Source organism: Epinephelus lanceolatus, chromosome 23, assembly GCF_041903045.1.
Source record: "Epinephelus lanceolatus isolate andai-2023 chromosome 23, ASM4190304v1, whole genome shotgun sequence".
Taxonomy (NCBI): Eukaryota; Metazoa; Chordata; class Actinopteri; order Perciformes; family Serranidae; genus Epinephelus; species Epinephelus lanceolatus.
In genome coordinates this window covers 35,210,121-35,234,508 of record NC_135756.1, presented here as the reverse complement: position 1 = coordinate 35,234,508, position 24,388 = coordinate 35,210,121, and the positions used below count along the sequence as shown (strand labels likewise).

Here is a 24,388-nt window from a genome sequence, read left to right as displayed (position 1 = left end):
GGAAAAGGAAAAACACAACATATGGTTCAAAGCAAAAATGATATGCAATCATGAATTCATTTCTGGTGTGAAGCAATGGGTATCAGGTGCTGAACATGCATTGCATGATGATGATGATGATGGTGATGGTGATGATGATGATGCTAATGGTGATGATGATGATGATGATGATGATGGTGTGAAGCCAGAGGACAGTGTTTCAAATGTGGCTAGCAAACACTCAAGCAGAAAAAGTTCACAGTGGAAAATCAAGCACTACTTCATCTGCATGAATTGAAGCAGAGGCTGAAAGAGCTGCGTTGCTTGCTCATGTTACAGCTTTACAGAAGATGCATGCTTTGGAGGAGCAAGAACAACAGCTGAAAAGGAGAAAGGAACAGCTTGAGCTGGAGGCTAAGCTAGCCGCATCCTCTGCTAAGTTAGCAGTGTTACAGGCCTTTGACACTCGCAGTGTTTCCAAAGCACCATCAAATGCAATGAATTCATATCTGGACAAACAAAAGGCAACTGCTGCTAACAGGCTCAACCCAATGGTGAAGGAGTACAGGCCGGTAAAGCAGAGCAAATGGGAGCCAAAGGACTGGTCACTGCCAACAAATGACCCACCACCAACTGCTATGCTAACACAGGAGGGTAGTCAGCAATACACAGCTGGACTAAAGCAGTGTATGGATTCAAAAATGCAAAACATCTATTCCATAACGCAATTGGATGCATCCATACAACCTTTGGAACCCACACTGTTTAATGCTCAGCCAATGGAGGAAAGGCAATTTGGAAATATCTGTGCCATAATGGAAAGGCAGAATGAAATAACGGCAGCGCTTGTACATCAGCAATGTTTAATGTTATTGCCAGCAAGAGATATTCCAACATTCAGTGGGGATCCTCTCCAATACATTTCCTTCAAGAACGCATTTGAGCAAGGAGTGGAGGAGAAGGTCAGCAGAGGCGACTGCTTGTATTACCTCAAACAGTTCTCCAGAGGGCAGCCAAGGGAACTGGTTCGGAGCTGCCAGCATATGGCTCCAGAGCATGGCTATGCTCAGGCAAAACAGCTGCTTAAAGAACACTTCGGCAATAAGTACAAGATCGCCACTGCATACATTGAGAAGGTTTATGCTTGGCCTACAATAAAGGCAGAAGATGTAAATGCTTTACAAGCTTTCTCTCTGTTTCTGCATTCGTGTTGCAATGTCATGGAGAAGCTGCAGTACATGCGAGAATTGGACATTCCAAGTTATATGAGAGCTGTCATGTCTAAGCTGCCAATTAAGCTGAGAGAGCAATGGAGGACTGTTGCACATGACATACTGGAAGCATCGGAACAAAGAGCTCTGTTCAAGGATCTGGTTGCCTTCACTGAAAAGCACGTCCGAATACTATCTGACCCTCTCTTTGGTGACATTAGTGATGTACCATCTGGACCATCTAGTTCTAAGGTCACCAACAGGATGAAGTCACAACCAGTGAATAAAATGAGAGGAAACAGCTTTGCTACCACCATTACACCAGTGCAATCAGTTGAGAGCTCCAGAGACTCAGAGGTAAATTCACCAGCACATGGCTCTGCAGTGACGTTAACTTGTGTGTGTTGCTCTAGAAGTCACTCATTGGATGTATGTCAGCAGTTTGAAAAGAAGAAACACCGAGATAAAATAAGCTTTCTAAAGGAAAAGGAGCTTTGCTTTGGATGTTTATGTGCTGGGCACAGGAGTCGAGACTGCGACAACCGTTTGACCTGCAGGATTTGTGGTCAAAACCATCCCAGTGTGCTTCACATTGACAAAAAGGACAGAGTTAAAGCAAACACAAAGTACTCCAAGGAGCCTGTGGCATGTAACATCACAGCATCTCATAAAACTTGTGGTCATACAGGGGCCAGAGACAATCGCTGTCTTCTTTCCATCCTCCCAGTCCAAGTTAAGGCCATCAAAGGAGACCGTGTAATAAACACCTATGCCTTCTTGGATCCTGGCAGTACGGCTACCTTTTGTTCAGAGCAGCTCATGCAAAGGCTCAGTCTTGTTGGTAGATGAACCAATTTTCGCCTTCAAACTATGGGACAGGAAAGGGTTGTCCCAGCACATTCACTATCTGGTTTGGAAATATCTGGTTTGGAGACCAACCTTTTCTATAAACTTCCTGAAGTCCTCACCCAGAGGAAGATGCCTGTAAGCATGGACAACATTGTGACTGAAGGAGACCTGGCAAAGTGGCCCTGCCTGTCGAAGGTAAAAATTCCCAGCATAAAGGCTAGTGTGGATTTGTTGATTGGAAGCAACACTCCCAAGATGTTGGAGCCTTGGGAGGTCATAAATAGCCAAGGGGAAGGCCCATATGCTACAAGAACAGCATTGGGATGGGTTGTTAATGGCCCTTTGCAAGGAAATGGCAGCAGCTTGGAAACCGAGGTCTCTTCAGTAGTTGTCAACAGGATTTCTGTGAGCAGGTTGGAAGAAATGCTGAGTGAGCAGTACAACCATGACTTTAACGAGAGAGCTACAGAGGAAAGGGGACTCTCGAGAGAGGACATGAAGTTCATGGAGATTGCTGAAAGGTCTGCAACACTCAAAGATGGTCACTACAGTTTGAACTTGCCCTTTAAGAAGGATGACGTGTCTCTGCCCAACAACTTCTCTGTCGTCAGACAAAGGTTACTTGGTCTGAGAAGGAGGTTCCTTAACAATGAGCAGTTTTATGAGGAGTATAAAACATATCTCAACGGGATGATCAGTAAGGGCTATGCAGAACAAGTACCTGCTCAGCAGCTTGATATTGGGCATCAGTGGACAAGGTGGCTGGAAGACCTGGAAGGGTTGGCATTATTGAAAGTTGAGAGATGCAGCAAGCCCAAAGACTTTGGACAGCCCGTCAAGGCGCAGCTGCATAACTTTTCTGATGCTACTCAGGATGGATTTGGCGCCGTCACTTACCTCAGGATTGAAAGCAGCAAGAGCAGGGTCCATGTTTCTTTCTTGCTTGGTAAAGCAAGAGTCACCCCTCTAAAGCCAATAACCATTCCTCGCTTGGAGCTGACTGCTGCCATTCTGGCTGTTCGTGTTGACCTCATGCTGAAAGCAGAGCTGAAGCTCCAGCTGCAAGAATCAGTCTTCTGGACGGATAGCACTTCTGTGCTCAAGTACATAAAAAACGAGGACAAACGTTTCCATACGTTTGTGGCTAACAGGATCTCCACTATCAGAGGAGCCACCAGAACTGCACAATGGCGTTATGAGAGCTCCAAGGAAAACCCTGCGGATGTTGCATCCAGAGGAATGAGGGTTGGAGATTTCATCTATGACAATGGCTGGATTGAGGGACCAAAGTTTTTGTGTAAACCTGAAGTGGACTAGCCAGCAAACATGGTGGAGACTGCGATATCAGCAGATGACATGGAGGTCAAGAAGGAAGCCATGGTGAATGTCATTAATGTGCAGGGTTCACCTGATGCCACTGGTCGGCTACTGGCTTACTTCTGGCTTAGGTCTCCGTTGCCTGGTTCCTTAAGCTGAAGGGCATTCTGTTGGAAAGGTGACGCAGGAAGAGTGAGGCGGATGCTTCCAATGCCAGAAAGTTAAGATCAGACAAGCCAAAGGGACTTGTGCGTTCAGTACATCTACAGACAAAGTCTAATGTCATTGTACATCCTGTCACAAAACTTTGCTTGCTACATGAGATTACACATTAACAGGTCATCTCAGGTTTTTGGTACATGAGACTACATTGTGTGGTAAAATGTGTTCATTGTATCATTTTGATTATGGCTCCTTGTTTGTATTTGAAAGAATTGTATGTTTGGTATCCATTCTAATTAGGGGCCGGAATGTAGGAGCCATTTCTATGTGATTGTATGTAAGCACCAAATTGAGCCAGCAGGGGTCCTCATTGTGTTGGGTGTAACTTCCTACATAGGTAGGAACTTTTTGACAGGTGTCAGGCGTTGCTAGACGGAGGAGCACACAGTTTTTTGACCGCTCCGCTCCGTCACGTTTTCTTGTTTGTTTGCTGAAATAAATATGGACTTTATCTGCACTAAATGGATTCTTGCACGTTATTGAAGATCCCGGAGACAGTGAGAAAGCATCCAATGAAGACGCGTAACCAGACGCTGTCCATTTCATTAGGCACAAGTTATAGTTGTATGGTAGCAAGCGCGTCGATTAAGTTTTTAGCCTGTCTACGCAGCCCCTCAGTGGCTTTAGGTGTTAGGCTTAGCCGCTACACTAGTGTTAGGAAATTTTAGCTCTGGGTCAGTATTAGCAAGGCAAGGGAAAAGTGCTTTTGACAGTCTGCATGTGTCATGTGACCCTTATCTTGCACAAATTACTTCCACTGACATAAGATGCACTTTAATACCAAGAATAAATACTGAACAATGCCTGTGATGCCAGATAACATACCCACATACAGATGATTTGTTAGAAAGAGGATCTAAGTTTCATGTTAGTGGGTCAACTTCCATTTTACATGAATTCTAATGTAAATCACCATCATATCAGTTTGTGCTGCAGGGCAGACCTGTGCCCTCAGCTACATGAATAAATTGAAAACATCAGCCAAACAGTCAAATACAGAGGAAAGAAATACAAGACAACAGCTTTCATTACTGATCTGTCAGATGTAGTCAGGGCTTAACATTTGTACACATGTTATTTTAAGAATCCTCACATCCCACTGACCACAACTAAACACTTGCTGAATACTTCAATAATTAAAAAAAATATTTTAAAATACTGTTAATATACAATAAACTCTGTATAGTTTATGATGAATGTAAGTAGTCTCTGACTATTACACATCACCATCAGTAAAACATGTATTCTGTTAAAAGAAAAAACCTTCAAATCAGACAATTGTTGAGTCAAGATCTAAACCAAACAGCTGTTAGATCAGGTGAGAGCGAGGCATTTCCCATTATGCCCTGGGTCTTGCAGTTGGTGGAGTGCAACTGCAGCGCCTGGCTCTAAAAACTGCAACCGCCTTGATCTTGCGAGATTATCCACTGTCCACTTTAGTATGATGTCAGATCAAGACAGGATGAAGTTGGACACAAATCTAAGCAGAACGCATTGTGTAGCGATCACTAGTGATCGACTCTGTGCAGGCCCGGCTCATCTCAAACAAGCCTATTAGTGATTTCCTATGAAAGACACACTTAAAGCCCAGTTCAGACCAAAGATTCCCTACAAGACAAGTTGAAACAGGCAACTACTTGCAATGCATTGCTTTGCAATATTCTAAAAACCTGCCAGTTCACACCAATGCAACCTGGCTGTTGAAACAGGTGACGTGCTTTACGGCTGAAAACCAGCCACCTGCAATTTGAGCAACTGAGTTGCATCTGACACCATCAACCGACTTTCACAGTTTTTTTCTACAACGTTCTAAAACAGTTTTGTGTCATTGTGAATCTTTGGTCTGAATTGGTCTTTATATCATGAAAGGACCCGAAGCAGGGAACAACACCTCACCTGTCCAAAAAACTGAACACCCTGGGTAACCAGTGTTGTGCTAGTTACTGAAAAATAGTAACTAGTCACCATTACTAGTTACTTCATTAAAAAATAACTCAGTTAGTAACTCAGTTACTTAAACCAAAAAGTAATGCGTTACTGAGAAAAGTAACTTTTAGTTCCCCCCCCCCAACTGTATTGGCCCGTAGCTACATTGCCTAACAGACAGCAGATGGGGTTTAACCAAGGGACTGCTGGACTACAACTTGACAAAACAATTGTACGGTATAGGAAATATGCAACCGTCTTCTGCATTTTAAACATTTTACAACTACGGTAACATTACTTGGATACAAATATGGAAAATGAGCTAAAGAGAACATTTGAAGAGCTACATGATGATGTCGAGTCTGTCACCCACCGCAGACATTGTCTGTCCACAACAAAAGCTTCCTCGGGATAACAATGGATAATACGTCACTGGCTATAACGTTACTGGGACTAAAAATCTACAGAAGTGCTACCACTTTATGTAACATTACAGCACTGTGGTGAGGCCAGCAGGTTGACAGTGACAGTGACTTCAGAGATGGTGAGAGACGTGTTTCATTAAGACGCTCTGGCAAGAATTGTTCATATACTTCTATCTGACTTGACTATTATTTACTTTTATTGTTTAGGGCTAAAATGTTTTAATGAAAGGGAACTTAAGTTTGTGAAGGAATAATGCATGCTGCGTGCCGTTTTAATACCTGGCCAAAAATAATGGAGTAACGCACCATTTGGTAACGGTAACTGAGTTACTGAATTTAAGTATTAGTTACTGTCAAAAGCTAATGGCATTACTGTAACACCTTACTGCCCAACACTGCCAGTGACTAGTGCAAAAGGGCAGGTGAAAGCCAGGAAAGGCTGGCGAACAGCTGGGAAAGACCAGTTGACAGTGGGAAAGACTGCAGCATGAGTGGGCAGTCAGTCACCCTACCCACTAGCGACTGGTAAGCCCCTGGAAGCAACCTTTGTGACTACGAAGCAACATAAGAGAAAACAGCCCAAGGGCCCTCCGAGAAGTGGGATGGAAGATGGGCCCACTGGGACGGAACAACAAGTAACAACAGGAATGGAAAACAACTATGAGAAAATCCTCCGGAAGTGTACTTGCGGATGGGAGAAGGTGACACCACATAGGGGTCTACACATCCATCAGGGGAAGATGAAGTGTAGAAGGGAGACAAATCAGCAACCTCGCTCTGCTCAAGCAGGTCAGACGATAAGGACCCAAAGCCAGGATTGTAACCAAAATGCCGCAGGACCTAATGGTGCTGAGTTGTCTGAGGTACTAGAACGACACCCCATGATGGAAGGGACACCCAGCGAAAAGGAGGACATCAGCCCACCAGAGGTACACCCCGCAAAGCCGATGACGAAGCAGCCAGGCAAGTATAATAAGATCGTGGCCTAAAGCAAATGATCAGGTAGCATGGCAGAACCGTGACGCTGACTTGACCCAGCTGTTGGAGCTGGGGTTGCAAGGAAGTGTCAAAAACAAGCTCAACATCTTTGGGGAGATCATCTATGAGGAGTGCAGACAGAAGTTTTGTGAAGTCAGTAGGAAGGAGCCCACAGAGAGAGAAGGAGATCGAGCAGCTAATTAGAGCCAGGCGTCAGCTCCGCTGGAGCTGGAGGAAAGCTGCACCTGAGGAGAAAGGCGACCTGAAGGAGCTGTGGGATGAACTCAAACAAAGCCTTGGCAGGCTGTGGAGAGTGGAGAGGATCAGAAGGAGGAGGAAGAAAAGAGAGAAGGAAAGAGCCAGCTTCTTCAAAGATCCCTCAAGTATGCCCGACAGTAGCTGGATGAAAAGAGGAGCGGAAAGCTATACATCAGAAAGGAGGAGCTGGAGCAACACATCAAGATCCAGCACAGTGACAACAGACAAGCTACACCACTTGGCTCCCCAGGGTATGTTCCATGCCCAGCCCCACCAACCCTGCCATTTGATACCACCCCACCTGACCTGCAAGAAGTGGAGGAGGTTATCAAGAAGGCAAGATCAGCTTCAGCCCCCGGGCCAAATGGGCTTCCCGACAAGCTGTACAAGAACTGCCCCCGGGTAGTGAACGTATTGTGGAAGTTCATGGGAATAGCTTGGAAGAAGGAGGAAGTCCCAGCAGAGTGGCAGCAAGCCGTCGGTGTGTTCATTCCCAAAGAGCTGGACTCCCGTACTATCAGCCACTTCAGAAGCATTGCCTTGTTGAACGTGGAGGGGAAGATTTTTTTCTCTGTTCTGGCAAGGAGAATGACCAACTTCCTCACGGCAAATGAATACATTGACACAAGCTGCCAGAAGGGTGGAATTCCCTGGCTGCATTGAGCACTCTTCCATGATTTGGGAACAAATCCAGTGTGGAAAAAGAGAGAAGAGCGACCTGCATGTGGTGTGGTTAGATCTCGCAAACACATATGGCTCAGTGTCACACAAGTTGATAGACGTCACCTTGGAATTTTTTCATGTCCCAGATTGTGTTCAGAACATCATCACCAGATACTTCAACAACCTGCACATTGATGATGATATGTGGAATTACCATGGGATGTGCCATCTCCCCCATCCTATTCGTGTTAGCCTTTGAGATAATCCTCAGAGGAGCCAGGCAGGTAGTTGGTAGCATCAAGCTAATATCAGGTGAGAGGCTCCCACTGCTGAGGAGCTACATGGATGACGTGACAAGCATCCTTCAGATGGCACCATGCACAACCAGGCTCCTCAAGCACATGGACGAACTGCTCACATGGGCAAGAATGAAAATCAAGGCTGCAAAATCAGGAGGTCTATCAATAAGGAAAGGTGTGCCACATGTCAGGACCACCTTTGTGGTGGGAGGGGAGCCCATTCCACTGCTGGCCAAAAACCACTGAGAAGTCTGGGGAGGCAGTACGCCACTGCCTGGCAAAGATAGAGCGCAGCCACCTGCCTGGGAAGCACAAAGTGTGATGCTACCAGCACACACTATACCAACATGTGATGTGGCCATTAAAGGTCTGTGAAATTCCCATGGCAGAGGTCAGCAGGATGGACAGGGTAACAAACAGCTACATCCAAAAGTGGTTAGGTTTGCCCCGCTGCTTTTCAGACACAGGTCTCTGTGGCCGGAACATGCTGGAGCTTCCTATGAAACCCATCAGCCTAGGGTACAAGCAAGAGAAGGCACGCCTTGTACTGGAGTTGAAGAACTCAGCCAACCCACTGATAAAGAGTGCAAAAGTCCCTATCCGCAGATCACAAGTGGAGGGCGCAGGCTAAGGTAGACCGTGCCATCTGCCGTCTGTAACACTGGGAGGTGATGGGGTCAGTTCAGGTTGGTCGTGCTGGCCTGAGCTGGGGAGCACCGCAGCAGTTCTGGTCTAAAGCCACCAAGAAACAGCAGAAGACCATCGTGGTAGACGAAGTCACCAGGCTGGAGCATGAGCGTTTGCACATAAAGGCGATATCCCAGGGGAGCCAAGGAGCCTGGACGCAATGGGACGGGACTGTGAACAGGCGCATCAAACTGGGCAGACATCTGGAGGACGGCACAATCAAGGCTGAGCTTGGGTTATGCCTTGAATGTTTGTGCAAGTTGCAATAATACATTTTTGAGGCATGATCGTCCATGTCATCTCTTTGTTTGCTTTTACCGAGTGACCTAGCATACCTGTCCCAGAGCCAGCTGCAGCTGTTGCTCACTGGTGTATCCCTCCACACAGGGCGTAAACACACTATAGTTCCGTGTATCAAACTTCTTCTAAAATGACTAAAAAGGACTCTTGTTTTTCGAATTAATGTTTAAACATGTTATTTTTAAATGCACGTGTAGAAATACCAGCTTCAGGGTTTCTGTAACGTTTATTTGTTCACTTTTACCTTATCAGGCTACTGACCCCCTATAGACTTCAATTGTATTCGCTAAGCTAAGCCACAATGCTAACCGCTGAGACCCAGCCACTGGACGTACAGACAAAAAAAAAGATATCGATCATGTTGTCTCAATATGAAAATGACAGAGAAGGGCATAACTCCCAAATCGTCGGAGTATTCCTTTAAGTTTAGTTGATTCAAAACACACATTAAACATGGCTTAATAGAGACAATTTGAAAAACAAGTACACAAATTGGCTTCACTACAACTCGCAGCATACACAGACAAACACTGTTAACACTGTTAATACAGACATATTTTAGCACAGCATTATTAGCACAAGCCCATGGCATTTTACATTGTATGAATTAGCCTAGCAACTAGCGATCTTTTCCTCTTCTCATATAAAACCAGGGACAACGGCAACATTTAACAAAGGTAACGGCATACAGTTTGGCTCCATAACAACTCACAAGGTTCACTGACAAAACAACTGTCCTGTACTAAACACATTTTTAAACAAATACAACATGCTAACGTTATTAGCGCCAGCCTATGGCATTTTACATTGTATTGATTAGCCTAGTGGGTGGGGATCTTTACCTCTTCTCATATGAAACCTGGATAAATCCTGAAGTATAAATCCCCGAAGGATAAATCACACACAAGACTTCCAATGCTATTTTAGTGGAGGCCTTACTGTCTTCACAATTTATCGTTTCTTATCTGTGAACAAAAAGTAAATACAAGGTCTGTTTTCACTGAGGGAAATGGTGTCAGTATACAGCGACAGACAGGAGGTCTGCATCACTGTGACATGTAGTTACGTTAGCCGTAACCTACACTGTAGCCTAACGTGCACCTAACATGTAACCCACACGTCGATTTGCGTCGATTCAACACAGAACTATAAATTACGTGTTAGTGTGCAGAACTATAAATTATGTGCTAGTGTGATGATCTGAGTGACTGGGAAATTCACATGGCACATTCACCCATTCAGAGGGAATGAAAAGGTTCATAGTAATGCTAATTATGTGTTTGAGCTCTCTCACCTTCCAAGATAAACAGGGCTGCATTATGTCATGTTAGTGAAAGTACTTCACTCCTTTTCAATTAAACTCTGCCGGCTACGTGCAGCTTGACCGTCATTGCGGCTGCATGTGAAGATGAAATGCCAATTTCATTTTATTCATCTTATTGTGACAAAGTTACAAGCATTTGGAAATGGCAGGGGGTCAAAAATGACCCCTTGGGGGTATCAGTGTTAATAAATAGTAATAAACATTTTATCACAAATTCCTCTTGCATCAGATCTTGAATCTGTTTAGACAAACAACCACAGATCAATGAGGTGAAGCCTTGCTGCGTGTGGCAGGCAGAGCATGTGCAGAGCGTTGTACAGTCCCATGTCAAAATAATAATTAAAAAAGAAAAGATCTGGGGCGTCGGTGGCTTAGTGGATAGAGCAGGCGCCCCATGTACAAGGCTGTTGCCGCAGCGGTCCGGGTTCGGATCCAGCCTGTGGCCCTTTGCTGCATGTCATCCCCCCCCCCCCTCTCTCCCCTTCCACGCTTACCTGTCCTGTACAATAAAGGCAAAATGCCCTAATAAAATATATCTTTGAAAAAAAAAAGATCTATGTAAACATTTCCAATATTCATGAGCTGGTTTTATCTAACGAAAGATTCTGCTTCAGTCCATATTTATTGGCGTGTAGTCTTTGGTATTATGTGTAAATATACACACACACACACACATATACAGTACAGGCCAAAAGTTTGGACACACCTTCTCATTCAATGCGTTTTCTTTATTTTCATGACTATTTACATTGTAGATTCTCACTGAAGGCATCAAAACTATGAATGAACACATGTGGAGTTATGTACTTAACAAAAAAAGGTGAAATAACTGAAAACATGTTTTATATTCTAGTTTCTTCAAAATAGCCACCCTTTGCTCTGATTACTGCTTTGCACACTCTTGGCATTCTCTCCATGAGCTTCAAGAGGTAGTCACCTGAAATGGTTTCCACTTCACAGGTGTGCCTTATCAGGGTTAATTAGTGGAATTTCTTGCTTTATCAATGGGGTTGGGACCATCAGTTGTGTTGTGCAGAAGTCAGGTTAATACACAGCCGACAGCCCTATTGGACAACTGTTAAAATTCATATTATGGCAAGAACCAATCAGCTAACTAAAGAAAAACGAGTGGCCATCATTACTTTAAGAAATGAAGGTCAGTCAGTCCGGAAAATTGCAAAAACTTTAAATGTGTCCCCAAGTGGAGTCGCAAAAACCATCAAGCGCTACAACGAAACTGGCACACATGAGGACCGACCCAGGAAAGGAAGACCAAGAGTCACCTCTGCTTCTGAGGATAAGTTCATCCGAGTCACCAGCCTCAGAAATCGCAAGTTAACAGCAGCTCAGATCAGAGACCAGATGAATGCCACACAGAGTTCTAGCAGCAGACCCATCTCTAGAACAACTGTTAAGAGGAGACTGCGCCAATCAGGCCTTCATGGTCAAATAGCTGCTAGGAAACCACTGTTAAGGAGAGGCAACAAGCAGAAGAGATTTGTTTGGGCCAAGAAACACAAGGAATGGACATTAGACCAGTGGAAATCTGTGCTTTGGTCTGATGAGTCCAAATTTGAGATCTTTGGTTCCAACCGCCGTGTCTTTGTGAGACGCAGAAAAGGTGAACGGATGGATTCCACATGCCTGGTTCCCACTGTGAAGCATGGAGGAGGAGGTGTGATGGTGTGGGGGTGTTTTGCTGGTGACACTGTTGGGGATTTATTCAAAATTGAAGGCACACTGAACCAGCATGGCTACCACAGCATCCTGCAGCGACATGCCATCCCATCCGGTTTGCGTTTAGTTGGACGATCATTTATTTTTCAACAGGACAATGACCCCAAACACACCTCCAGGCTGTGTAAGGGCTATTTGACCAAGAAGGAGAGTGATGGAGTACTGCGGCAGATGACCTGGCCTCCACAGTCACCGGACCTGAACCCAATCGAGATGGTTTGGGGTGAGCTGGACCGCAGAGTGAAGGCAAAGGGGCTGACAAGTGCTAAACACCTCTGGGAACTCCTTCAAGACTGTTGGAAAACCATTTCAGGTGACTACCTCTTGAAGCTCATGGAGAGAATGCCAAGAGTGTGCAAAGCAGTAATCAGAGCAAAGGGTGGCTATTTTGAAGAAACTAGAATATAAAACATGTTTTCAGTTATTTCACCTTTTTTTGTTAAGTACATAACTCATTCATAGTTTTGATGCCTTCAGTGAGAATCTACAATGTAAATAGTCATGAAAATAAAGAAAACGCATTGAATGAGAAGGTGTGTCCAAACTTTTGGCCTGTACTGTACTATATTACTATATTTACCAGTCGGCACTGTATTCTCTACATCATTGTGGGGGATCTCATTAGAGTTACGAGCCCAGCCAGGTGACGACAGGGACCTGTCACTGATCGGTCAAGGCTCTACCACTGGCCAAACGGAAATTTGAAGTGGCTGCATCTGTATGTTTCATATGTGTTTGAGCTAAAATTATTGGGAGGTGGAAGGGATGGTAAATGGTGTGCCATCAAGGCGAACCATCTGCCAAACTGCAGACCACTGTTTGAGAGCAACAAACGACAAAACCAGGTGTTTTTTTTCAGCCAGACATCAATGGCATTTCCTGTCGTGATTGTGCCAACTTGTCATGAACAGATTCTGCAAAGTTTCAGATCAAATAACAATATCAGCATTTGCTGAGATCATCCAGACCCTTATCATGTCCAATTTAGCGGTGTTAAGTTAGTTAACGAAAACTATGATGAAAAATGTTCATCAACAACCTTTTTTTCCATGCCGAAGACGAGATGTTGCCAAGCTAAATATAGGCCTTGATAATAAAACCTAAAACGAAATGTATGTTTTATTTTTGTTGACAAGACAGGACAAAAATGTCAGTGGTGGACGAGATATTCAAAATAAGGAGAGAACTGAATGATCAATTATTTTATGAAAAATTAGAAAAACGTGACCACAGATTTAAGGATGAAGAGCGGGAGGAAGTTTTATAAGAACAATCCATTCCTCCTCCATATGTGCCCATCACAGTCTTTTAGTTTAAATTTATCCATTGCATTTGGGATACACGATATTGGACTTTTTGCCAATATCCAATATTGCAATATGTGACAACTTGTTTGATTAATGACCGATACCGATATCAATTTATCCACTTTTTCCCCACCTAATTTTAGTAATCATTAAGTCTCTTTTGTAGTGGAATTAACATCACATTATGTATGCATACTCTTGTTGTGATGGCACACCAGCAGAAGGAGACATGAAATAGAATGATTTTCACTGAATGTAATATTCATTCATTCGTTCAGAAAGCTGAACACTGATGATGTGCCGATATTACTGTGCATCCCTAGATTGCATATATTGGATTAAAGTCAGATGAGCAAAGATAAAGCCAGATATATCCTACATGTGGTAGCTGTACCAGGCATCAGCCATTCTGCTACATATGTTCTGGCTTTGTCCAAGACTGCTTGCTTTCTAGAAATCCATCTTTACCTCTCTGTCAATAGTGCTGGGATCTGTAACCAGCCCATGCCTGTTCATTGCACTTTTTGGCCTCTCCTTGAAAAGCACATAATGTTCAAATCTTTACAAGAGTGTGCTTGCTTTTTACTCTAACAGCTAGATCCAACCTTCCACCTACTAATATCTACTGGGTACATGACTTGATGAGCTTTGTTCATCTTCAAAAGAAAAATATTAGAAGGATCACAAGCAAGAGAAATTTCAGCTGATCTGGGAACCATTTATTTCCTAATTCCCTGATCTCAGTGCTGCTGGCATCATTTCCTTTTCTTCCAATGGCCCTGTAACTTTTTAAACTGATGATAAACATTTTAGAGACTACCCCTCATCTGCCCTTTTTTTGTTTAATTGTTAACTGTTATTACTATTAGTTATCTATATATTATTTTATAATTCCTTTTTAATCTAGAAATGTATTATTATAAGTAGTTTAATAGCATGATCAGTCACCTCTTCTATATGGATGACATCAAGCTGTATGTGAGACATCGACTCACTGATCCACCTCACCAGGATCTACAGCAATGAAATCGGAATATCGTTGGGTCTAGATAAGTGTGGTCGGATGGTGTCAAAGAGAGGGAAGATGATCAGAAACTAGGGGGGTGAACTACAAGAAGGCAGTATTGCAGATGTTCAGGACAGCTACATATACCTTTGGATACCTCAAGGAAGTCAGCCACAGCCAAATACCTACACAGAATAAGGCAGAGACTGAACAGAAAGAGCAAGGTCCAAGCCATCAACATGTGTACCCTGCTAGTCATCACATACCCTGCTGGTGTAATAAGCTGGCCAAAGGAGGAGATAGAGGCCACTAATATCAAGACAAGGAAGTCTCTCACAATGCATGGAGGGTTTTATCCCAAGGCCAGCACCCTGAGACTGTACACTAAGCAGAATGAGGGAGGTCGGGAACAGGTGAGCCTCAGAGCCACTGTTCAGGACGAAACAACCAAGATCCAGGAATACATCAGGAAGATGGCCCCCAAAGATGAGCTGCTAAGTGAATACGTCAGGCAACAGAAACCTGAGAATGCAGAGGACGAGGATGAACCATCATGGAAGGACAAGCCCCTGCATGACATGTACCACCAACAGATTGAAGAAGACATCAAGAAATCCTACCACTGGCTGGAAAAGGCTGGACAGAAAGACAGCACATAAGCACTACGAAGGAACACAAGAAGCTTGAAAAATACCAAGGGCTGAAAGAGGAAATAGAAAAGGTGTGTGTGTGTGTGTGTGTGTGTGTGTGTGTGTGTGTGTGGGGGGGGGGTGGGGGGGGGGGTTTTAAAGGCAACAGTGGTGCAACTGGTAATTGGAGCACTCAGGGCTGTGACCCCCAAACTGGGTGAGTGGCTCCAGCCGATCCCTGTTACAACATCTGTCCAGAAGAGTGCAGTTCTAGGAACAACTAAGATACTGTGCATGACCCTGAAACTCCCAGTTGCCAGTTTTTTATTTGTGACAGATTTGTGTGACCTATGTACGACTGTCATGTCTCTTGTAAGTGTTAAATTAAAAAAAGACTGTAAGTACTACAAAAAATTTTGAATTAGGAAACTGTGAACAGCCATGCTTGCATCTTCTCATGCCATATCTGCAGTATGAGATTGGAGTGCTGATGGGCTGTAAGCTCCAGTAAATAATCAGCGCCAGGATGGTTCGCTTGCCTGCAAAACACCGGAGCAGCGTCAGACGGTGCGAGTAGTGAGCTGTAATTTAGCAGTAAATGATCAGCCATGTGTGTCTGACTGTGGATGGTGGAGCTGCTGAATGGATTTGTGGAGTTTGTCAGTTGCAGTGGTGGCTGTTAGCAGCTAGCTCTGCTTGTTAGCTGGTAAATGACAGCAGAGTGAGCAGCTCTGGACTTCACATCTGTTGAATCTCCACTCAGGTCTGGACTGTCTAGAGAAGGTTTTGTGGTTTGATGCTGTTTGACAGGCAGGTAGGAGGCTCAGTTATCTGTGAGTGTAGCTGTGCTGTAAGTAAACTGTCTGAACTCAGATCAGTTTTTTTAATTAGGTCATGAATTTAAACATCCAGACTAACATGTTGCAGGTTAAGAAAGAATGCAGGCAGATTAGTTTATTATTTCCTCAAAGTTTTTGAGATGAGAAATTGAGAAATTTTGAAAATAATGATCAGTAAGTGTGTGCTCGTAGGTCACCCCTTAAACCTGTCAAAAACTGCTGGAGAAATGAATGTTTGTAGGTGTGCTGAAATTGTTTGTAGTCCAAAGCCCGGAGGCTACTGACAGAAGTTCAACACGGTGAACTCTGCACAGCAGAGCAAAATCTGTGCGCATTCATGTAGGTGGCAAGTGCTTCATACTGCCATGTTTAATAACTGCTTCCTCTCTGCTGTCTTCCCTTCATCAAAATGACTGGCAGCTGTAAGTTACTGCACACTGGTGTGAAAGCAGCTTAAGGTGACAGAGTGCATAAAAAAAACACTAAAAAAAAGCTTGTTTATCAAAAAGTGCAAGGGGAGGATCCCCAAGAACCCTGAGAGATGTCTGGGCTAAACTCCAATGTCCTAAAATCCTAGAAATGCTGCTGCGTACATGTACAGGGCTACTGACTGGCCCATGACCTCCTGCCATTTTGTAAAAGTGGCCCCAGGGCAAAGCAAGTTGCATGACCAATTTTGGCCAATTTTAACCATTGAACGACTCTATCTATCAATCCTAGGTAGTAACCTACCTATATATAACACTGTCTATATTTTTTTTTTCTTTATTCAAATTCAATTTTTTCACTCCGTTGTCATTAACACTGTTGTCATTAACACACAGGTCCTAAATACACACACATGCATAAACAGGACCTATACATGCACAAAGTGGAGAGATGTCAGAGTGAGGGGCTGCCATGGACAGGCGCCCCGAGCAGTTGGCACCTCGGCAGTGCCCAGGAGGTGAACTGGCACCTCTCCAGCCACCAGTCCACGCTCCATATTTGGTCCGGACGGGGACTTGAACAGGCGACCCTCCGGTTCCCAAGCCAAGTCCCTGTGGACTGAGCTACTGCCGCCCAGGAAACAGTCTCATATTTTCAAAACTGGTGGAGGAAGTATTCAAATCATTAACTTAAGTAAAAGTGTATTTTCAACAGAATGGACTTAAATTATTAAAAGTAAAAGTACTAATAATGCAGAATATTTCCTGTCAGTATTATATTATTATATCATTGATGTTTTCATATGTAAGTAGTACTTTAATGTGGTTTGTGCACAAAGAGAAGTGCCATGTGAAGTCTAACAACTCTTTACCTTTTTGTGGGTGACATGTTTTATTCATTTCAAATTCAGCTGAACAACGACAGAAAAAATATGTAACGTTACCACATAAACATCTGCATGTGTGGTATTTTGTCCAGTTTATGATATCTGTTACATTCGTGACTAAATTGAAACTGTAGCTAAAACATGCATCTTGCTAAATGAGGTAAAAGGTAAAATGTAAAAAAAAAAAAAACAAAAGGCAGAAAAATGCAGTTCAGTCAGGACCACTTTAGTCAAAGAAAACTATATTGCCATCGCAGTATTTTAGTTTGTGGTATAGCAGGGAGAGCAGCAGCATAGACCTCCCAGGAACACAGCAGAGCAGCATCAATGACAAACATGAAAAGGAGGAGCTGAGGAGGGTTGCCTAACCTAGCTTAGCATAAAGACTGAGGGCAGGGGGGAAACGACTAGCCTGGCTTTGTCCACAGATATGGATTCTGAAGGCATTTTTTGAAGTTGCATTTCATACATCCGTCCCTGTGGATAAGTTTGGGTACTTTCAGTTGCAAAATTTTGTGGGTTTGGACCTCAGGCAGTGCAGAACGGAGATTCCTATTTGTTCCTCAGATAAGTTAAACTCGGGGAACAATTATAAAAAAAATTCTGGGCAAATTAAGTGGTAATACTTGTACATTCAAAAAAACAAGAGCTGTCCCTCTCCGTCTCCATGGAAGCTCTGCTAAATGAAAAGAAAACTATTTTGATATCTCAAAGTGGAAGGGCCCACAAGCATGACAGTCACAACTTCTTTGGTGCAGAGAGAAGGTTACCAGATACGAAAACAGATCTCCAAAATAAACAGCCTGAGGAGAAGCAGCAACACCTGGTAGCATTCAGTGTGACTAAATTATATTTTCTGCCAAGAAAAAAATTCCGCAGCACAGTACAAAAAGACTCCTTACACCAAATCTAATCGAAATGGAGGATAGAGATCAACAGAGAGGAACTGTGGGAAAAATAAATAAGGAAAGTGCTAAGGGAGGAGAGGAGATATTACAAAAAGCTGGTGCTGATTAAGAGACACAAAACCTCTTTCCACAGACAACACGCCTTTGAAAAACACACTGTATAAATACAGAAATACACACTTTTCACACAGCAAGCTCTGTTTCCATGGTAACAGGAGGTGTATGAGCCTGGCTTTAAAATGTGAAGCAATAAGGAGGGAAGATGTGTATAAAATCTGTGTGTTTTTGCCTCATGCACCTAAACCTTGGTGACTAGATGAGAACATGTTGTATATTTGTGTTTGTCATTGTGTTTTAAGTGTGTCTACAGTCTAGCACAATATTTTGCCCTTTAGTAACCAGTACATTTATTTTAGGTGCCATAAAAAATTCAAAAGAGAGGACGATGTCTTCACACCAACTTGGTGCTCAAACATAGGGTTTTGTGATGTGGACAGAAATTCATATTTTGGTGTTTTCTATGAAACAGGCTACATGCTCAGCTGCAAGTCAAAGCCACATTTGCAATGTCACAAGCACTTTTAAGTGCAAAGGCAGAGATTTTTTTGTCTAAAAAAATATACAGCTGCATAACATGTAAATGAAAAATGATGTAAAATAAATAGCAGGGCTGCACATTAAGGTTTTTGCAGACAGCACTGAAACTACAGAGGTTTAAAGGTTTGCAGTACAGGCCACAAAACTATAACTTGACTATAAAACAATCAAGTACGCCTAAATCCATTGCAGTTTGAGGGTGATTTTAAATATCAATCAATCAATCAATCAATTTTATTTATAAAGCCCAATATCACAAATCACAATTTGCCTCACAGGGCTTTACAGCATACAACATCCCTCTGTCCTTTGGACCCTCACAGCGTTTAAGGAAAAACTCCCCAAAAAAACCTCTTTAACGGGGAAAAAAAAACAGTAGAAACCTCAGGAAGAGCAACTGAGAAGGGATCCCTCTTCCAGGACGGACAGACGTGCAATAGATGTCGTACAGAACAGATCAGCATAATCCGTATGACACAATGAGACAGAAAGAGAGAGAGAGAGAGAGAGAGAGAGAGAGAGAGAGAGAGATGCAGGACAGACGGTAATGACAGTAGCTTACAACAACATTAATGAAAGTAATAATATTATCGTTATAGTTCTGGCTACTGTGGTACAATATGTTGAAAGTATATATTAGTATCTGGCAGTATACATGTGTGATAATAATCATATGTGTACAATAACAGTAGAAGTATGACTAATGACTAATGATGGCAGCAGCAGCAGCAGCAGCAGCAGGAGGCATCTGGCAGGACCACGGCAGCAGCACAACCACACACGTCACGCTATCCAGGCACCACTGCGATATGAGTTAATATCTTTGTTTATTTAGGTTAATAATCTTATTAATGCACAGAGGATCAACAGAAGGCCAAGGGAGGAAAGCAGTGAGAGACACTTTGTCATTGTTATATACGTCTTGTCCATGTGTTGTTGCAGCATTTTTTTAAACACATCCTTCTTCTGCATCTGTCATAGCATAAACGAGACATAAAATAATTGTTCATGACATAGCTAACTTTTGAGTGTACAGACTGATTATGAGCCAACAAGTTAAATTTACAAACGTTCAGGCTCAACCTTGAGTGAGGTATCTCGTTTTGCAGTCTTGTGTGGTTAGGCACACTCTGGCCTGACCTTTCTCTCTGACCCGGGTCAAGGACCACTGCAGCGCTTTACTCTTTTCACACTAAAGAGTAGTAACTGAGCTCATGCAGGGACCCCTACCCCTGTCTCAAACTCATTTCACACTTTAAGACTGTGAAACTTTAAACTAAAACTTTAACTTAACCCGAGGGGACCTCTGTCCCTATTTCTTAATCTTCTAAACCCCATTTCCCAGTAAAGCAGTGCACACATATATTTTAAAAATAAAATATGCAAGTCCTTCATGTCTTTTAATCAATTTACAATTAACTTTCTCTCTGGAGGATTTCTGACATCAGTCACTGCATCTCCCCAAAGTCTGGCAAGGTCACATAAAGAATTGAGAACCTTTTTATGCAGACACAGCATGTCAACACCACCACCAGTGAAAACAATACTCTTGACCATGTTTACATGGACACTCTAGCAGCTACAAAGCCTTCCCCCACCCCCACTTTGGACAATCAGACCATATTTCCCTGCTTCTCCTGCCAACTGACTCCCAAATGAAAAAGGTCAAAAACTAGAATTAGCGCCCCCCAGTTGTATACCTCCACACACCAGAATGGTTTCTCTCACAGTTTACATTTCTCTTACAGTCTGTAAAAACATGGATGCTTCACACACAGGAGATCTGTACAGTCAGCACAGTTTCAAGGTGGACACCCAAGATTAGTGTCTCCAGTTAAGTATCTGACCAAATATTTCCCCTTCTGTTCCTGAGACATGACACTGAATAATGGCCAGAAAAGTGTTTTATGCAGAACATTATGATGTCACAGTGAAGCTGACCTTTGACCTTTTGCATATAAAATGCCACCACTTCATTAATTTATCCTATCAGACATTTGTGTGACAAGTTTGTCATAATTAGCATATGGATTCTTGACTTATGACCAATATGAAAAAAAATAATAAATATGTTTTGTGAGGTCTCTTTGACCTTTAACCTTTGACCACAAAATTCCAATCAGTTTATTCATCTGTCCAAGTGGAGATACTGTGTTCATGAGAATGAGATAGACAAAGTCACAGTGACCTGGACCTTTGACCTATGACCACTAAATTCTAATCAATCTACTCAAAGTAGATGTTTTTGCCAAATATGAAGACACTCCTGAAAGGTGTTCTCCCAAGGTCACGGTGACCTTGACCTTTGACCCCCAAACCTAATCAGTTTCTCCATGAGTCCAAGTAAACATTTTTGCCAAATCTGAAGAAATTCCCTCAAGGCATTCTTGAGATATCACGTTCACAAGAATGGGATGGATGTAACAACAACCAAACAGACAACCCAAAACATAACGTGTCTGGTCACTATTGCTGCCGTGTAGACATAACAAAAATCATTAAACATTTCCTTCATGTTTTATATTATAATACTGAGCCTTTTTGTGCACCTAACGGAGTTGACAAATTCAAATCTTCAGCTGCAAAGATGCTATTTAAGAAAAAATGTAATCCCTGGGCCGTTAGCCCATTACAAGGTTTCATAGTTAAGACATTGATCTTTTATAATACATTTTTCCAGCATAATTAAAGAGTAAAAAACAAAACCCCTCAAAATAAGGTTTTGGCCCAATTATCAACAATGAGTGCTATACAATCAGCACGGTTTCATTGTAGACAGCCAAGATAAGTGTCACCAATTCAGTACCTGACAAAATGTCTCTCCTTCTGTTCCTGAGAAATGGCATTAAATAATGGCCAGAAGTACTTTTGCATAACATTATGATGTCACAATGAAATTGACCTTTGACCTTTTGGATCCAAAATGTCATTACTGCAAAATTATTCTATCAGACTCTATCAGACATCAAGTAATGCTTGGGAATTAAACTTTGGGGACCCTGAATATCTAGACCGAATTTCATGGCAATTTGTCCAATGGCTGTAGGGATATCTTACCCTAGACTTAAGTGTGGGAGGTAAGTAGCCTAAATACATTGATGTTGATAGGTACCCCTCCTATCCCTAATGCATTCAAATCTAAAAAGATGCAATAAACGCACTATGGATGTGTCCTGAGGACACAGCCTATTATCTTTTTTAATAATGCTACATGGTGAACAGCAAATTTGGGGTTGAAATCATAGAAACAGTGGAGTCGCATGACTTTACTTATTTGAAAGTATTTGTCACGTCACAAGTCCTTGTGCTCTGCACAGATCTGACACCTACCCACCCCCCTGCCTGCTGTTATCCCAGCTCTCTGAAGCTTGCTACAACGCAGTTTCCTGGCAATGTCGGCAGGGTGGCAATGAGGTTGCAATGCAGTGCTTAAGATTCAACAGAAAATGCTAAATTTCAGGACTTTTTAACTGCCACAGGAGCTCTTGTGATGTAACCATAGGGTTTTTATTTAAACCATGTTACCTCTAGTCTGTTTCCAGCCCTTGTACCTCTTCCCACTCTGTAGTTGCACAATGCAAGGCAGGCAACTGACTACATGGGAAACACAGTCATTTGCAGGTACTTTCCAGTGACTTACCACTTGCTTGCTCTTACCTGCTGTGAGAAGATGCAGTGCAGGCAGAGAGCAACCATCACTACGGCCAGCAGCACGGTGGCCACGTTGCGCACGTCACCCAGCGACTCCACCAGGGGAATGCTGCCCACCTGCCAGTCGTAACACAGCACGATGGGGGCCAGCAGCAGCCAGGCATTGAAGGACAGCAGGTAAGAATAGGTCAAAAGCCTGAGGAGAGGGAGTAGAGAGCGATGGAGGATGTGAGGCACAAAAATGTTGACCACTTGAAAACTGATACATGTGAGTTAAGTTTTCAACAACTCATTTAGTATTGAATGCAACTAGCGACACACTGTAAGCTCCGGGCCATTACGCACACACTGTCACCACTGTGACACCACTCCTCTTATTTGTATGAGGTAGAGTGCGTAACGACTGTTCCTGCCTGCTGTCCCAACATAAGTTCACTATCTGTGAGTGTGTGTATGTGCATTTGCTGTGCACATCAGCGTGCCATGAAATAGTTTCCCCAGTTACTTTTTTTTGGCCTCCCATTCCTGCTTGGCTCACGTTTGGGGATTTAAACAGTACATAATTATCTTACCTACTCTCACACAACAGTAGGTATGTTACATGAGTGGAGTCTTTTACCCTGACCCAATACCTGTATGTAAAATATTACCAAAGGTAAAAGTATGCAAGTATAATCAGGAAAATGTACTTAAAGTTTTACAAGTAAAAGTACTGTAAAAATGTCCCTGTGACTGTAGTAGTCTACTACTGTATATGATATCATCAGATTATTGACTCATGCTTTAATGTAAAAGTAGGATTTTACTGTTATAGTTGGCTGAGGTGGAGCTGATTTTGAATTATTATCTGATGATTATTTTCATTATGGGTTAATCTGCTGATTATTTTCTCCATTAAGCGATTGATTGTTTGGTTTGTAAAAATTCTGGAAATAGTGAGAGATAGCGTCACCCTTACCCACAGCCCCAAGAGACACCTTCATAATGTTTGTTTTACCCAACCAACAGTTCAAACCTCAACACAAAAATTACTGAATAATAAAAAGCAAAAACAATAGTAACTAAAGCTGTCAGATAGAGGTAGACAGTGGCACTCAGATTTGTACTTACAGTACCTGAGTAAGTGTATTTAGTTATATTCCACCACTGGGTACAGCTTGTTATATTATCTGTATGAGTTTGTGAATATGAGTTGACTTGTGACTCGCTTGTCCTGACCAATGACTTGACTCGGCTTCCTCAACTTACAGCAAGGACTCGACTTGCTTGATTTTCACCACAGTGACTAGGGAGTTGCTTCAGACTTGAAGGTAATGACTTTAGACTTGCACATACATGACTTACTCCCATCTCTGCTACCTCCAGCAGGATAACGTGCCTTGTCATAAAGCTCAATTCATCTTGAACTAGTTTCTTGAACATGACAATGAGTTCACTGTACTCCAATGACCTCCATAGTCACCAGATCTCAATCCAATAGAGCATCTTTGCTATGTGGTAGAACGGGAGATTCGCATCATGGATGTGCAGCCGACAAATCTGCAGCAACTGCGTGATGCTATCATATCCATATGGACCAAAATCTCTGAGGAATGTAGAATCTATGCCACCAAGAATTAAGGCAATTCTGAAAGCAACAGGGGGTCCTACTCATTCTGAGTAAGGTGTACCTAATACAGTGGCTCATGAGTGTATGTATAGTTGTTACATTTTTCCATGTAAGGTGCAGCCCAAAAATAGTTTGAAGGCACAGCTTGGCATCATAGTAAATGTGCTTCTTCTCTTTCTTGTTTTCAGGGGTTAGATGCAAAGATCAGTGCCACTCGATTCACTGCCATTATACATACTAAGAACAGTTATTATGTGCAATTATATAGATGTAGATACAGTAATTGTATTAAGAAAATGATCACTTTGAAAACAAACTATTAAAGTGACAATGCATATAATCATTGAGGTCT

General features: G+C 42.7%; 1 protein-coding gene across 3 annotated transcripts in view; it reads right to left on the bottom strand.

Annotated features, from left to right (window-relative positions):
* The window catches only part of tmtc1 (transmembrane O-mannosyltransferase targeting cadherins 1), a 340,296-nt gene that overhangs the window by 92,788 nt on the left and 223,120 nt on the right, over positions 1 to 24,388 (bottom strand). For all 3 annotated transcript variants that reach the window (XM_033651702.2, XM_078165290.1, XM_078165291.1), the window contains one exon: positions 22,434 to 22,623. In XM_033651702.2, coding sequence (XP_033507593.1) covers positions 22,434 to 22,623 — 190 coding nt within the window. The remainder of the gene's footprint in view (positions 1 to 22,433; positions 22,624 to 24,388) is intronic.